At 36.5% G+C, this 18,158-nt stretch overlaps 1 protein-coding gene across 2 annotated transcripts in view; it reads left to right on the top strand.

Moving 5' to 3' along the window:
- TAOK1 (TAO kinase 1) overlaps nucleotides 1–18,158 on the top strand; it is a 136,038-nt gene that overhangs the window by 103,601 nt on the left and 14,279 nt on the right. For both annotated transcript variants that reach the window (XM_081270403.1, XM_081270404.1), the window contains 5 exons: nucleotides 2,300–2,428; nucleotides 4,646–4,849; nucleotides 7,488–7,727; nucleotides 10,953–11,165; nucleotides 12,179–12,361. In XM_081270403.1, coding sequence (XP_081126529.1) covers nucleotides 2,300–2,428; nucleotides 4,646–4,849; nucleotides 7,488–7,727; nucleotides 10,953–11,165; nucleotides 12,179–12,361 — 969 coding nt within the window. The remainder of the gene's footprint in view (nucleotides 1–2,299; nucleotides 2,429–4,645; nucleotides 4,850–7,487; nucleotides 7,728–10,952; nucleotides 11,166–12,178; nucleotides 12,362–18,158) is intronic.

Here is an 18,158-nt window from a genome sequence, read left to right as displayed (position 1 = left end):
CAGATTGAACCTGTGTGATTATTTATAAATGAATTTTCATTACTATATGGTACGGTTATATTTTCAGTATTCTAGTTGCTTTTTCCTGTAGTGTTTTTGGTGTCCAATCAGTTTCATTTTATTTTGCTAGTCACATTTATCAAGTTTAACATGTAAACTTCTTAGTAAAATCACATAATTTCATCAAAATATGTCCAAGTTGAACGTAATGCATTGAAGCATTTTTATCATAGCTGCCCTGTTCTTCCCCACCAAAAAAAAAAGAAGAGAAAAGAAAAGAAAAAACTGTGACAGTGTAGGGAAATTGGCAAAATAAATTATGGTATAAATAAATATTTGATTTTGAATTTTTGGGGGGGGGTGGTACTAGGGATTGAACTCAGGGGCACTCGGTCACTGAGCCACATCCCAGCCCTATTTTGTATTTTATTTAGAGAGAGGGTCTCACTCAGTTCAAAGTTGAGTCTGGCTTTGAACTTGCAATCCTTCTGTCTCAGACTCCCAAGCATATGGGATTATAGGCGTGTGCCACCTCACCCAGCTTGAAATATTTTTTTTTTACTATTTTTTTAGTTGTCAATGAACCATTATTTTATTTATTGATATCTGGTGCTGAGGATCCCGCATGCTAGGCAAGTGCTCTGCCACTGAGCCACAACCCCAGCCCTTGAAATTTTTTAATAAAAAAATTATTGATATTTTGAATACTGTTAGGTGATGGGCAGTACTTTTAATAGCTTGTGAAGAGGTAGATGCTGACATATTAGAAAAGCAATTCATGAAACAGGATGTATAATGTGATTAAAATTTGTTTTAAATTTTTTGTCCTAGGGCTGGGGTTATGGCTCAGTGGTAGAGTGCTTGCCTAAAACATGTGGGGCACTGGGTTCAATCCTCAGGATCACATAACAGTAAATAAACACAATAAAGGTGTTGTGTTCATCTGCAACTAAAAAGTATTAAATTTTTTGTTGTTGTTCTAGGAAAAAATTAAAACATGTATGTACCAAAATGCTTACATTGTTTTATTTTTGGGTGCTAAAACATGAGTTTTTTTTCTTTTTTCTTCTGTATTTCTAAAATGTTCTATAATTAATATGTATTACATATATACTAAAAAATGAAATATTTTATAGGCCAGGTATAGTGGTGCTCACCTATAATCTCAGCAGCTAAGGCTGAGGCAGCGGGATCACAAGTTTAAAGCCAGCCTCATGGCTGGGGATGTGGCTCAAGCGGTAGCTCGCTCGCCTGGCATGCGTGCGGCCCGGGTTGGATCCTCAGCACCACATACCAACAAAGATGTTGTGTCTGCCGAGAACTAAAAAATAAATATTAAAAATTTTTTTTTCTCTCTCTCTCTCTCTCTCTCTCTCCTCTCTCTCTCTCTCTTTAAAAAAATAAAATTAAAAAAAATAAAGCCAGCCTCATCAACTTAGACCCTATCACAAAATTTAAAAAGGGCTGGGGATGTGGCTCAGTAGTTAAGTGCCCCTGGGTTCAATCCCTGGTGCCCCATCCCCACAAAAAAGAGTTGTAAAAATAAAATAGTATGATATCTAGTATTTAACATTTTTATAGTATTTAATATACAAAATAAAGATCAATATTTAGCTAGGCACAGTGGCACATTCCTGTAATCCTAGAGATTTGAGGATTGAGGAAAACATTTGTTTGTTTTGTTTTATTGAAGGAAGGATGTGTTCCTGTTAAATGAAACCATTTTAGCCCAATAAGAGATTGATATTTTATTTATTTATTGCAGTGCTGGTGATCTAACTTGGGGCCTTGCCAAGCATGCTAGGCAAGTACTCTACCAATGAGTTACATCACTGGTCTATCCCAGTATTTTAAAATGAATTCCAAATTAGTGATTCTTTGAAGTTTAAATGATAAGGATGCTGAAAAACACTTTATAATTTGGTCAGGGTTTTTTGTTTTTGTTTTGTACCAAGGATTAGATCCCGGGGTGTTTAACCACTCAGCCACATCCCCAGCCCTTTTTAAATTTTTTAAATTTTTGAGACATTGTCTCACTAAGTTGCTAATGCCTCATTAAATTGCTGAGATTGGGTTCAAACTTGTGATCCTTGTGCCTCAGCCTCCCAAGCTCCTGTTGATTACAGGGTGGACCACCAAACCCACTTGGTTGGGTATTTTATTTTGGTGTTGTTTCTACTGATTTTTGTCCTTAAGAAATAAGTATCTTTAGTGATGTATGTTAAACTGCTGCTTTTAACCTATCTGCTTTAAATCTATCTACTTAATTAATTTGATTCATTTTAAAAATTTCATGTAGGCTAAAGTGATGGCCAATGAGGAGAAAAAATTTCAGCAACATATTCAGGCCCAACAGAAGAAAGAACTGAATAGCTTTTTGGAGTCCCAGAAAAGAGAATATAAACTTCGAAAAGAACAGCTTAAAGAGGTACTTATTTTGTACAAATTTTGTGTCAGTTCCTGCTTATTGATTATATTCAATGGTTCTCACTCATAAAGCATGTAGGGTAAAATTTTCTTTTATTGGCTGTGACCATTAAATGCATATCAGCTTATACAACGATATTGATTATAATTCATTACCCTTAACTGCTTGAGTTTCCTGGTTCAAGAGGATCTTAAAAAGAACCTTTCCTGAAAAATGTAAATTATTTCACTTATAATAGCTTTCCTAAGTGCCTATTAATTAACTGACTCATTAGAAATAAAAATACCTGAGAAAAATAAACACTGCAAGATCAAATCTTAAGGGGGCTGGGGTGTAGCTCAGTGGTTAAGTGCTTGCCTCACATGTGTGAGGTGCTGGGTTTGATCCTCAGCACATAAAAAAATAAAGATTAGGAAAAAAAAAAAAGATCACATCTTAAAATTGGACATTTTAACTACATCCCCAGCCCTTTTAAATTTTTATTTTGCAACAAGTATTGCTAAGGGCCTTGCTAAATTGCTGAGGCTGGCCTTGAACTTGGATCCTCCTGCCTCACCCTCCCAGATCACCTATGATTACAGGCATATACCACCACCCTATATGGCATCACTCTCACAAACTACTCATTTATATGCTTTTTATATGTATTTATTCAAATATCTTATAAACTAAACTTGTAAAGAATTGATCTCTTTTTAGAGATCTTTATAGCCAGGCTTGGTAGCACATGCCTGTAATCCCAGCAAGTTGGGAGCTGGAGTCAGGAGGATCTAAAATTCGAGGCCCTAAGCAACGTAGTGAGATTGGGATGTGGCTCAGTGGTAGAGCACTTGCCTAGCATGTGTGAGGCACTGGGTTCAATTCTCAGTTCCACATAGAATAAGTGAATAAAATAAAAGTATTGTGTCCATCTATAACTTAAAAAAAATTAAAAAATAAATAAATTTTAAAAATAAAAGAATCAGAAAATGGCTGGGGATGGGGATGTAACTCAGTGGTAAAAACTCCCCTGGGTTCAATCTACAGTACCCCCAACACCCCCAAAAAAGTAGTGATTTCTGAAAAGAAAATACAGATTAGTAGTCTCTGAAGAATCATACCTAGGAAAGATAGTTGATTTATATTTTATATAATGTTGATACTCTTTAGGTTGAAAATGTTATTAGTTAACACCCTAGGGTTTTCCTCTTTGAATATATCATTAGGGCTTTTTTCATTTTGCCCATTGTAAATGCATTTTCATGGTAGTTTTTGAGATGATATTTAAGATGATATAGAAAGCATTTGTTTTGATTTGTTCAGTGGCTACTAATGTTGAAAATGAAGTAAAGTAAATTTCTGTTCTAATCACGGTTTTGCTGATTTTCCATTTACTTTCTAGTTCGTTTACATTAAGTTTATCTATAATTTTGTTGAAAACATAGTATCAAGAATGTAAATTGAGGACTAGGGTTATGGCTCAGTGGCAGAACACTTGCCTAGCATGTGTGAGGCACTGAGTTCGATTCTCAGTATCACATATCAATAAATAAAAGTCATTGACAACTAAAAAATATTTTTTAAAAAAAGAATGTAAATTGAGATGATATTTTACTTTGTTTTAGCCCTAATTTTAATTCCTATGTAATTTTTTTACCGGAAAACACTGTCTCTGTCTTCTAGGGAAAGCTTTAAAGAAGGATGTGTTTTACTTTATTAACCAATCATTGTGTTCTTTAAAGCTAGGAACCATCAAGATGTAACTTCGAAAGGAGGTTCTGTAATAAAAATATAAAAGTAATTAAAAAAAGATATAACTGCGTAAAGCTAGAAAGTATGCGGGTTTTCTAGAATACATATATCTTTTTGTTGTTGTTGTTAAATATTTATTTTTTACTTGTACCAAATACCTTTTATTTATTTATTTATTCATTCATTCATTCATTCATTCTTATCTGGTGCTGAGGATCGAACCCAGGGCCTTGCACATGCTAGGCGAGCGCTCTACTGCTGAGCCACAACCCCAGCCCCACATATATCTTTTTCTTGTCCTGTTTCATAAGTAACTCAAGAAAGAGGAAAATATTACCTGCTTTCTCCAGATCATTACCCTGTCTGATCATTAGAGAGAAAGCTATTAAATACTTCTATTTAAGTTTACCATATACTAAGTGACGCATTCATACAGCTAATTATGTATCATGAACTGAGTTTTTGTTGTTGTTTTTATGTTGCCAGGAGCTGAATGAAAACCAGAGCACCCCTAAGAAAGAAAAACAAGAGTGGCTTTCAAAGCAAAAGGAGAATATACAACATTTCCAAGCAGAAGAAGAAGCTAACCTTCTTCGACGTCAGAGACAATACCTAGAGCTGGAATGCCGTCGCTTCAAGAGAAGAATGTTACTTGGACGGCATAACTTGGAGCAGGACCTTGTCAGGGAGGTGTGTGTGTGAATGATGTGAAAATAATAATCCTTTATCACCAGACTCTTTCCTGAATATATGCCAGTCACATCCCACTTTCAGAGCCTTTGTACTTATTTTTTTCTGTGCTTGAGTCATTCTTCCCCAGATAATCACAGGACTTGTTTTCTGTTTTCTTTATTTACTCAAATGTCACCTGCCCAGACTTGCCTTCCCTGATTACCAAATCTTTTTCCCTTTGAACAGTCCTTGCACTTTCCTTTCTTATGCACACACACATACACTTTGGGGGAAATGGAGTCTGTTTCCCCTCACTAGAATTGAAGTTGTATAAAATTTGCAGACTCTGTTCAGTTCTTTATATTATTGTCAGTCTGGCCCATAGTAGGCATTCAATAAACAACTTAAATAATATATGAATAAGAGAAATATTATTTTTAAATATGGGGATTAATTGGTCAATCTTTGCCTCTGATTTGAAATGGATATTATTAATGTTGCCATTTAAGATTTTTTATAATCATGTTAACTATTAATTGGGCAAATAATGTAGAAACTTATGCCAGTGAAAACAGTTGTCCTCATGATCAGGACCTGTTAACATAAATAAATTTATTTCTAGGAGTGGATTAAAAGCTTCAAATATAGCATAATTTTGCAGATACTCTAATAATCAAAGCCATGTTAATAAAATGTATCCGTGAGATAAACAAAAAAACTTAAAAAAAGATAATATCTAGTCTTGGTAGTGGCATGGATTATTGGACACTCTTAGTAAAAGTATCAGTTACTACTGCCCTTTTGGAGCATAGTTTAGCAGTAGTATTTTGGATTTTGTTTTTAGGAGGTTTTGTTTATTTGTTTTTGTGATGCTGGGAATTGAACCCAGGACCTCATGCATGACCAGCAAGCATTCTACAACTGAACCACATCCCTAGCCACTAGCCCTGGCTTTTAAAATACATGTATGTATGCTTTTATCTACTTCTTGAGTTCTTATCCTCCAAAACAAAAACATGATTATATGATATGTTATATATAGATGTTTATTGAAACAGTTAAAAATCAAAAAATGGAAACAAGGGCTCGAGATGTGGCTCAAGCGGTAGCGCGCTCGCCTTGCATGCATGCAGCCCGGGTTCGATCCTCAGCACCACATACCAACAAAGATGTTGTGTCCGCCGAGAACTAAAAAATAAATATTAAAAATTCTCTCTCTCTCTCTCTCTCTCTCTCTCTTTCTCTTTCTCTCTCTCTCTCTCTCTCTCCTCTCACTCTCTCTTTAAAAAAAAAAATGGAAACAATGTAGTTACCCAGTCATATAGGAATAGTTGGGGGGGGGGGGATGCTATCACAAAAGCCGGATGTGGTTAGCTCATGCCTGCAATCCCAGCAGCTCTGGAGGCTAAAGGCAGGAGAATCACAAGTTCAAATCCACCTTCAGTAACTTTGAGGCACTAAACAACTCAGTGAGACCCTGTGTCTAAATTAAAATATAAAATAGGGCTGGGGATGTGGCTCAATGGTTGAGTGCCCCTGAGTTCAATCCCTATGGGAGACCAACCTTACACGTGACTGAGTCACACTCCCTGGCTGGGTGCTGAGGTGCTCAGTCACAGGGCAAGGGCAAAGGGTTATATTACAAAGGAACAGGTGAGCGTAGCTTCATCCATGGGGCTGTAGCAAGACACACCCATGCACAAGACACCGCCCGCATTTCTGTGACTGAGCACCTCAGCACCCAGCCAGGGAGTGTGACTTAGTCACGTGTAAGGTTGGTCTCCCACAAATTCCCAGTACTGAAAAATAAAATGGTATCGACAAAGTTGTATTTGAGCCAGTAATGGCAGCACACATACCTGCAATCCCAGCTACTCAGGAGGCCAAGGCAGGAGTTCCAGGGCAGCCTGGACAACTTAGTGATATCCTGTCTCAGAATAAAAAACTAAAATGGCTGGAGTTACAGTTCAGTGTTAGAATGCCTATGGGTTCAATATCCAGGACCAAAAAAGGTGGGGACGGGGGGAAGCCAGTAGCTTTCAGTGAAACTTTTGAAAAGTTTTTAACTACTTATCTCATCTGGAGGTAGATATATATTACACTGTTAAGTGAAAAGAGCAAGTTAAACATGCCTGAAATGTATATTATTGAAACTATGTTTTTTAAATAATGAATATGTCACAAATAAAAAGAGAAAAGATGAGAAGCATATGCACCAAACTCTTGGCTTCTGGGGAGAGGGTTTGCAGGAACTAAGGGAGGGTGAGTATGACTTTTACGTAATGTGTATGTGTGCACTTGTTCTTTTTAATCTTAAAAAAAATTTTGTTTTAAGAATAACATTGAACACCTTTGCTGGGTAGTATTCTGAGAACTTTTTATTTATGAACTTATTTCTTCCTCACATTAAATCTGTGAAACAAGACTGGGGGCGTGAGGGTTTTGTTTACTATGTTCTTAGCATGCACAGGCCCTAAATTTTACCCCCAGTACCTCCAGAAATAAAAGAAATCACAAAACCCTAATATTTACTATGTAGCTATAATTGAAGCAGAGGTTTAATTGCATCTGGTTTTTTTTCCCCCTTAGAATTTTGTTTTTTTTCTGTCATTGTACAGCTGTAAATTATACCTTTGTCTTTTGTGTTATGGAATAGGAGTTAAACAAAAGACAGACTCAAAAGGACTTAGAGCATGCCATGTTACTACGACAGCATGAATCCATGCAAGAACTGGAGTTTCGCCACCTCAATACAATTCAGAAGATGCGCTGTGAGTTGATCAGATTGCAGCATCAAACTGAGCTCACTAATCAGCTGGAATATAATAAGCGAAGGGAACGAGAACTAAGGCGAAAGCATGTCATGGAAGTTCGACAACAGCCTAAGAGTTTGAAGGTATCTTTAGTGTAAGCTTCTTGACAAAGGGGAAAAAAGATTAAAGGCATCCATAGAAGCAGAAAAAAACTAAGACAGGTATCTGGTCACTATGAAATTGAGCAGCCTTTTCGCTTTTTAGCATCTTCAGTGGGTTTCAATGCTTGTCAACTGCAGATATTAGCTTATGTATTTCTCTTCAAAGTACAAACAAATGGCTAAAACTTTCTACTGTGGGAAGTACCAGGAAATAAAAACCAAGATTCTCATTTTAAATATATCCAGTATCCACCGGGTGCCTTGTATCCAATGCATGCCTGTAATTTCATCAACTCAGGAGGCTAAGACAGGAGAATCACAGACTAAGACCAGCCTTAGCAATGTGGTGAGACCCTGCCTCATAAAAATAATATAAAGTAAAAAAGACTGGGGATATAGCTTAGTGGTAAAGTGCCCCTGGGTTCAGTCACTAGTACCAAAGTAAATACATCTACCCAGTGTCCTATGCTCGGATTATATTTCCCATGTCAACAGTCTGTTCGCTTCTCTCTTTTGTCTCAAGTAATATAGTTTTAGAATATTTATTTGCTCTAAAGGTGATTTATATGAAATATTAAAATAAAGTATTTCCCTTTCTTCCCTTGTCTGTTCAGCTACCTTGTCTATTCCCTTTTACCAAATTTGTGACTTAACAGTTCACAATTCTAAGAAATTTTCAAATTTTGTAACTTGTAATGAGCATAGAAAATTGAATCAAATGAATCTTGTGTGTGTGTGTGTGTGTGTGAGAGAGAGAGAGACAGAGAGAGAGACAGAGAGATAGATACTGGGGATTGTACCTAGGGGCACTTAATCACTAAACCACATCCCCAGACCTTTGTATTTTTGAGACAGGGTCTCACTAAGTTGCTTAGGGCCTCACTAAGTTGCTGAGGCTGGCTTTGAACTCACAATCCTTTTTGCTCAGCTTCCCCAAACTGCTGGGATTACTTTAAAACATTCTTATTAATTGAGTTCATAGAATAGCCTGTGATTTAACATGTCTGTTAAATTAATTATGGTTTTAAAGCCAGCAGCACCCAGAACTAAACCAAATTAAAAGTTTGTTTGTTTTTTCTAATTATACAATAAATCTGATATGACTAATTTCTCTGGGGCTTGAGTAAAGAATAATTGTTTGACTCTTTCTGTGTCCTGTTGTTAGAGCCTTTTTAATTTCAGAACTTATTAAAACCTAATATATTTTTTCTTATATGCTACATAACAAATGAAGAGAAAATGTTTCACAGTTATAATCAGACTTTTAAATAGGATACTTCTATCTAATGACAAATGAGCCCAGGGTCTTACTCTAGTGGGGGGTGGGGGAATCTCCATTTTCCTCTTTATTAAAGTTTATCTTTTCAAAGGTCAATTTGAACAATACATTATAGTTTCTAACACCAAGTCCTGTTTGTGTTTATTTATGTTCAATAATTGCTTCTTCCAATCTTCTGTAAAACTTTTAAACTGGAGAAGGGGAGACTTCATATCTAGCACGTATATATGTTGACTAAGATTTGTATGTTGGGAGGGTGTTTCTATGGAATGGGTGGGGTAAATACCTGCTGCCTACTCTGCTGTTTCTTCAGTTGCCATCCAGATGATCCTTTTTTGTCAGTGTTATGAGAGTAGAGATAATGTAATGTTTTTCTTGTTTTTACTTGAATCAAACATTGAGGGATGTAGTTTATTCTTGGTATAAAGCATTAATCTTATTCACATTGAAGAAAAAACTTTTAAGGAGGTTCCCCCCACCTTATTTGGCAGTAGTATGTAATGATTACAATTTTCTTTGCACAACAATAAACAAATTTTTTAAAAATGTACTTTTATATTAGTTTTTTAAATATAGTTGTAGGTGGGCAGCATGCCTTTATTTTATTTGTTTTTTTAATGTGGTACTGAGGATCAAACCCAGTGCCTCACATATGCTAGGCAAGTCTCTGCCACTGAGCTATAGCCCCAGCCAGTAAACAAATTTTTTTAGTTGGATGTGGTGGCACATTCCTGTGTTTCCAGCAACTCGGGAGTCTGAGGCAGGAGGGTTGCAAGTTGGAGGCCAGCCTCAACAATTTAGTGAGGTCCTAAGTAACTCTAGAGAGACCGTGTCTCAAAATAAAAGCCCTGGTGTAGTGGAACACGCCTGCTAAGGAGGCTGAGGCAGGAGGACCTCAAGTTCAGAGCCAGCCTCAGCAATGGCAAAGTGCTAAGCAAGTCAGTGAGACCCTGTCTCTAAATAAAATACAAAAACAGAGTTGGGGATATGGCTCAGTGGTCAAATGCCCCTGAATTCAACCCCTGGTATGCCAAAATAAAAATGAAAAGGTAAATAAAAACAAGCTAAGATTGTGGCTCAGTGGTTAAGCATGTCTGGGTTAAATCCCCAATACGCTCCTCCAAAAACAAGAGTAGACCATTACTGATTATCTTTCTACTTAATTTATTATCTTAAGATATCTAAAAGATAATTATAATAACATTATTAATATTAACCAACTACTAATTCAAACTTCTAGTCATCCTCAAGTTTGATACATAGAATGGACAAAGGAAGTATGGTCTACTATAGACTGTGTAGTTAGAGTTGAGATTGTCATTAAAAGAAATTGGGGGAAAGGTATTTTAGATAAAAAACAGAATAAAGGGCTGGGGCTGTAGTTCAGTGGCAGAGTACTTGCCTAGAATGTATGAGGCACTGGATCTGATCCTTAGCACCACATAAAAATAAACACATAAAATAAAAGCATTTTGTCTGTCTACAACTACAAAAAAAAAAATTTAAAAAAACCCCAACAGAATAAATATGCTTTATTTTCTGTCTCAGATATCTGATGAAAATTTGAGTTGCTAATAAAGTGCTTTTATTACTCTTAAGAAATTTAGTTTTTGATTATGTTTTGTTTTGATTATGTTTTATTATGATTATACATAGTTTTTAAGTAATTTTATATTTACTCCTATCACTAAATTTACTAGTGAAATAATGAGTATTGCTTGAAGTCCTGTGATAAAATATTTGTTGTTGTTGTTGTGAAAATGCATAGAATCCAGTAGTTTGGCCAAACAGCCAAATGCAAGAAGTACCTGCAACCTTAGTATCTGACCTTTTTGGTTTTCCTCTTATTAGACTTATTTGAGTATGCACAAGATATACCAAATGCAGTATGTTAAAACTTAACATACATCCATCTTTTTTCTTCCCAGTCTAAAGAACTCCAAATAAAAAAGCAGTTTCAGGATACCTGCAAAATCCAAACCAGACAGTACAAAGCATTAAGAAATCACCTACTGGAGACTACACCAAAGAGTGAGCATAAAGCTGTTCTGAAAAGGCTCAAGGAGGAGCAGACCCGCAAGTTAGCCATCTTGGCTGAACAGTATGATCACAGCATTAATGAAATGCTCTCCACACAGGCTGTGAGTTTGCTTTATTTAGGCAAGACAAATTTAGTGCCTCTTTCCTTCTACCACTGAAGAAAATCCCAACAAATTAAAATATTTGCTGAAAATGATAGCTCTTCTGAAGCTAGGGAAACAGTAGTAGTGATCCATATTCTTCCTTTTCTCAGCATTACTTAGAAATGTTGTGATCTGTATAGAATTCTCACTGAAACATTTAAGAGGTTCTATATCAGCTCCATTCAGGAACAGAGCCCAGTAGCTTTAGAAGATTGCAACAGGAGCTTTGGTGTGCAAAAAGTAGTATTATATTGGAAATCCAAATGGTCACATTTGAGTGCAAATAAAATATATTGAAAATTTTTTTGTAAAGGGACAGATGATAAATATTTTAAGCTTTGCAGACCAGGAAGCATAGTTGAGGATATATGTGAGTACTTACATAACCATTTAAAGTATAATCATTTCCGAATATAAAAATCATACATAGCTGGGCATGATGATGCATTGCTATAATCCCGGTGGCTCAGGGGGCTGAGGCAGGAGCATTGCAAATTCAAAGCCAGCATCAACAACTTAGCAAGACCCTGTCTCAAAAAATAAAAAGGGCTAGGGATGTGGCTTAATGGCTAAATGGCCCTTGGCTTCAATCCATGGTATCCCCCAAACATCATTCATAACTTGAGGGCTGTAAAGCAGCCACCTATATAGTTGATTGTCCTTTGTTGTATAGTTATTTCCACTAGGGAGGAAGAAATTGAATTTTATATTACCAAATCAGATTCTAGGTTTTTCATAAGAAAAATGTAGTTATTCAACCACCCTTCAAATAGCTTATGATAGCTTTATCTTCATAATGCCATCATTGGTTATTGTGCCTTTCTTTATCAGATATGTTTACTCCTGGACACATGAGAAAACAATTACATAGCATACAAAAGAGTAGTCTGTTTTCTATCACTCCTTCTCCTTTCCATAAGTCATGAATAGATAACTCACAGTGGGATATATCTGTTTTCTTTTGCTTTCAGCTGCGTTTGGATGAAGCACAGGAAGCAGAGTGCCAGGTTTTGAAGATGCAGCTGCAGCAGGAACTGGAGCTGTTGAATGCATATCAGAGCAAAATCAAGATGCAGGCTGAGGCACAACATGATCGAGAGCTTCGGGAGCTTGAACAGAGGGTCTCCCTCCGCAGGGCACTCTTAGAACAAAAGGTATAAATAATAGAAGGAAGATAATTATCCTAGTATGTGCTTTTATCAAAAACATTTTATAAATATGTGCTTTATATTGACAGGTTGCATTACATTTCTTTCATAATACCTTATGTTCTTAATTCTAATTTGGTACAATTTTTTTTTTTGGTTGCTCTTGGTTTTTTTTAGTTCTAGATGGACACAATACCTTTATTTTATTTGTTTATTTTTATGTGGTGCTGGAGATCGAACCCAGTGCCTCCTCACACATGCTAAGCAAGTGCTCTACCACTGAGCTACAACCCTGAGCCCTTGGTACGGTTTTTGTTTTTACTTTTATTTAAAATTACTAATTCAGTAATGAACCTTATAAATAATGAGTTCTAAAAATCAAAGGATATAGTTTAGTAGTAGTTGTTAGAGAAAGAATTTGAGGTTGTGTGCAGTTAGTTGAATTGTGAGAGTAGCAGCTCTGGCTCCATGTTCCTCACTTCTTTTGTATACCTAGCTCTACCTAAGGAGGTTGGAGAGAGACTTGAATAGTGAAGAAAAAGAACTGCAGTAATTGCCTGGGAGAGGCAGGGACAAAGGATCAGGAATATGTACTTTACTCATACATCCTTGGCCTGGAACTATACAGATTGGTGGAAGATTACTGAGGGACAGAAGGTAAAACCAGTTCCACACAGGTGAAAAGTTAGGCTGAAAAATGTTACTTTCTGGTACACCTTTACTTTTTTCTGACTTTTTCTTTGTCAGATATATAGAGAATAGAACTAGAATCTCCAAATTCATTTCCATCCTTTAGGATACCAAGGAGAGAGAGAGAGAGAGAGAGAGAGAGAGAGAGAGAGAGAGAGAGAGTGTGTGTGTGTGTGTGTGTGTGTGTGTGTGTGTGTGTGTTGGGAAATTATAAGAAATGGTAGAATATCAGTTGTACCCAGGATTCAGAGCTATGTTCCAGAATTCTAAGTTCCCAACAGCTGGTATAGTCTCAAGTCTTTTGGGCACTGTTAATACCTGCCTATCAGTCCTCTTAAAGTTGTCACTGTTTGTAGATCATAGGCCTGTAGATTGTCCTCTATTTCCTGCAGCTCTTGTGATAAAAATAGAATACTTTATTAAATTAAAAAATATATATTTTTTTGTTAGTGGTGATGGTACCTAGGGATTGAATCTTAGGCCTCACTTATGTGAGACATGTGCAATATCACTGAGCCACACTCTCACAGTCCCCTTAAATGAACTCTTTTTAAAAACACAAAAAGAAGATGTTACTTTTTCTCTTTTTGTTGGTTTTTGGTTGATTTTGGTTTTGAGACAGTCTTGCCATGTTGCTGAGACTGGCCTTGAAAACTCTGGGGGTTTTTTTTGGTACTGGGGATTGAACCCAGGGGCGCTTTACCACTGAGCTATATATCCCCAGTTTTTTTATTTTTTATTTTGAGACAGTGTTCACTAAGTTGCTTAGGACCTTGCTAAATTGCTGAGGCTGGTCTCAAAATTGTGATCCTCCTGCCTCAGCCTCCCCAGGCTGTGTGTGGGATTATAGGTTTGTGCTACTGCTTCCAGCTTGGCCTTGAACTCTTGATTTCCCTGCCTCGGCCTCCCAAATAGCTGGGATTACGGGCTTGTACCACTAGCCCAGCCCCTTTCTTTCTTTTCTTTTTTTCTCTTAAATTTATTTTTCAACTGATATAGGAAACGTTATAACATAAAAACTGTACAAGGATGTTACTGTTTCTCTGGCACAACTGTCTTTATTACCAGCTTCTTTGAGAGATGCATATTTCTAAAAAAAAATCTGTCAGGTTTCAACTTTCATATTTAAAATAATTATCACTTGAAGGAAAACTCCCTATGGTATTTTAGGAATGGTGATGTGGGAAAAAATATGGGTACTATTCTAAGTATGGTTGTAATTTTAGCTCCACCTAGTGGTGTAGAGTTAAAGGTCAACTTGCACTTTTTCAGAAAGGTCTTGTTTTAATACATGAAAAAATTCTTATGTTAGAAAAGTCTAGTAAAGTGTGAGTATAATACCAATATCCATTGATGAATGTGCAGTGGCACTATTGTCCATTATCAGTGCACATTGGGTAGCAATTTAGAATTGTATATTGAGCCCACAAAATGTTAAGAATTTAAAACTTTGAGCATTCTAAGGAAAAGAAATAATAGTATAAGGAAAACAATAGGCAAATATGTTACTTGTAACATTTTGTAATAACTTAAAATAATCTAGCCTTCTAAAGTAGAGTATAATTTAACTAATTAAATAAATATGACTAATAAAATCCCACCCACCCACCCCAGTGCTGGGGATTAAACCTAGGTCCTTGTACATCTTGCACATTGCTAATAAGTACTTGCTCTGTCACTGAGCTATATCCCCAGTACCACAAATAAAATCTTACTCAGTCATTTAAATAAGGCCTTCAGGAAAGTATTAACATAGAACTGGGCCCAGTGGCATATGCCTGTAATCCCAGCAGCTCATGAGGCTGAGGCAGAAGAATCACAAGTTCAAAGCCAATCTCAGCAACTTAGTGAGGCCCTGAGCACTTTAGCAAGACCCTGTCTTTAAATAAAATATAAAAAGAGTTGGGTAGTACAGTGATTAAGCGCTCCTGAGTCCAATCCCTGGTACCAAAAGAAAAAAGAGTTAATGTGGGAAACGGCTTGTGGTATTTGAATAAAGTAGAAAAAGGCAAATTGTACTTAAATTGAAGTAGTGTTGGTAGTGGCTAGATTAATATGTTAGACTTACTGGGGGGACGGGTACTGGGGATTGAACTCAGGGGCACTTGACCTCTGAGCCACATTCTCAGCCCTATTTTGTATTTTATTTAGACAGGGTCTCACTGAGTTGCTAAGTGCCAAGCCTTGCCTGTGGCTGACTTTGAACTGTGATCCTCCTGTCTCAGCTTTCCATTAGGATTACAAGGCCGGTGCCACCTTGCCCAGCTGATTTTTTTTTTTAATGTGGTTTAAAATACATAAGATGCTTTAGTATTTAAAAGAAGAAAAGAACAAAAGGATGATAAATCTATAGTGCTCTGAGATGTTACTTGGTTTGTGGGGCTGTTTACATTTCAAGTGAAGTACATGATTTCATGGCAGTCTGAGGTCAGTTGACATTCACCAAGACTATGAATCCTATCTACAAAAACTGAAAAATATGGGTTGAAGTTATTGCTTAGCAGTAGACTGTGTAAGATAGCTTTCAAAAGGCTCTGAGTTTAATCTCCAGCACCAAAAAGCCCCCCAGAGTGAATGTTAATGGTCCCTAGAGTGAATGTTAATGAATGTAGTAATTCTGTGTTTGAAGACTACTTTAAGCTTCAAGTGAACAAAAAATTGTTTCTTTAGGTTGAGATACTAAAAACAGAGACTTGGTTATATGTGAAATCTTTTTTTTGCGGGGGTGAGGGGTATCAGGGATTGAATTTAGGGGCACTTGACCCCTGAGCCACATCCCCAGCCCTGTTTTGTATTTTATTTAGAGACAGGGTCTCACTGAATTGCTTAGTGCCTTGAAGTTGCTGAGGCTGACTTTGAACCTGAGAACCTCCTGCCTCAGCCCCCTGAGCTGCTAGGATTACAGGCATGCATCACCGCACCCAGCCAGTATATATGAAATCTATTTTCAGTTTTTCTCATCCTTCATTTACATTGTTTTTGGCTTAAGTAACAACATAATTATAAATGTTAAATTCCATGTGAATTTTACACATGAATAAAAAGTAGTAGTATTTCCAAAGTATAGTTTTTTTGGTTTTTTGGTACCAGGTATTTAACCCAGGGGCATTTAACCATTTAATTTTTCATTTTGAGATAGGGTCTTGCTAAATTGCCCCTCCTTTAATGTTTTCATTTTGAGATAGGGTCTTGCTAAATTGCTGAGCCTGGCCTTGAACTTGCAGTCCTCTTGACTCAGCCTCCTGAGTTGCTGGGAATTATAGACATGTACCACCATGCCCTGCTAGATGGCCTTTTATTATTATTATTATCTCATTTAATTTTCTCCCAATATTTTATTTAGTATCAACATCTTAGTTGATAATGTTTAAGTAAGAATTAATAATTGGAATATCTTTATATATATATATATATATATATATTTTTTTTTTTTTTTTTTAAGAGAGAGTATGAGGGGCTGGGGATGTGGCTCAAGTGGTAGCGCGCTCGCCTGGCATGCGTGCGGCCCGGGTTCGATCCTCAGCACCACATACAAACAAAGATGTTGTGCCCGCCGAAAACTAAAAAATAAAGATTAAAAAATTATCCCTCTCTCTCTCTCTCTCTCTCTCTCTCTCTCTGTCTCTCTCTGTCTCTCTCTGTCTCTCACTCTCTCTTAAAAAAAAAAAAAGAGAGAGAGAGTGTGAGGGAGAGCCAGAGAATTTTTTAATATTTATTTTTTAGTTTTTGGCGGACACAACATCTTTGTTTGTATGTGGTGCTGAGGATCGAACCTGGGCCGCACGCATGCCAGGCGAGCGCGCTACCGCTTGAGCCACATCCCCAGCCCTAATTGGAATATCTTACAAGACCTTTCTTTTTGAAAATGAAAATATTCACACAAAAAGATCATAATTGGTTTCTAAGAAGATAGGTTGGGAAAGCCTCTCAGAAGTTTAATTATGGTAACTACCTGCTTAGGAAAAACCACTTATCTAGTTTATAGTAATAAATAACATGTTTTAAAAGGAATAATGAGTAACCTGTCACAAATCTTAGATTTGAATTTTATTTAGTTGAAAAAAATTCTAGAATATTCAAGATCCTAGGTTGATCCCCACCCAGCATTGCCAACAAAAAGAAAAAAGAAAAAAAGGTATGACAAAACTTAGCAGCATAAAAAATTGAAGCAATGCTTATTGGGAAATATTGATAAGTATTAATTTGTTTATTTTTTCCTCCTTTTACATTTTGTATTGGTGCATTATAGTTATACATAATGATGGGATTTGTTGTTATATATTTGTACATGTACACAATATAACTGGGCCAGTATCACTCCCCAGCACTTCTTCCCTCTCCTCTATTCCCATGCCTTTCTTCTATTGATCTACCTTTGAATTTCATGAGATCCCTGCCCTCCCCACCCCTTCCCTTGACCTTCTGAATTTGGGTTATTTCCCTTAACATAATGGTCTCAATTTCATTTTTCTTTATGGCTCAGTAAAACTCTGTTGTGTATGTATATCACATTTTCTCTATCCATTCATCTATTGATTCACACTTAGGCTGGTTTCACATAGTTTGGCTATTTTGAATTGTGCTGCTATAAACATGAATATGCCTGTATCACTATAGTATAATGATTTTAATTCTTGAGGATAAATACTGAGGAGTGATGTAGCTGGGTCATATGGTGGTTCCATACCTAGTCTTTTTTTTTTATTTATTTTTTATTCTACTTTGTTATCTATGACAGCAGAATACATGACAATTCATATTACACATATAGAGCACAATTTTTCATATCTCTGGTTGTATATAAAGTATATTCACATCTTTCATGTATTCATACATGTACTTAGGGTAATGATGTCCATCTCATTCCACTGTCTTTTTTACCCCCATGCCCCCCTCTTTTCCCCTTCCACGACTTTGCCCTATCTAGAGTTCGTCTAATCCTCCCATGTTCCCTCTCCCAACTCCACTATGAATCAGCCTCTTACATCAGAGAAAACATTCAGCATTTGGTTTTTTGGGACTGGACAACTTCTTAGCATTATATCCTCCACGTCCATTCATCAACCTGCAAATGCCATGATTTTATTCTCTTTTGTTGCTGAGTAATATATAC

Source organism: Spermophilus citellus, assembly GCF_964194105.1.
Source record: "Spermophilus citellus genome assembly, chromosome: 17".
Taxonomy (NCBI): domain Eukaryota; kingdom Metazoa; phylum Chordata; class Mammalia; order Rodentia; family Sciuridae; genus Spermophilus; species Spermophilus citellus.
Note: the sequence above shows the minus strand (reverse complement) of the source record. Positions and strands in the feature narration are given on the sequence as shown.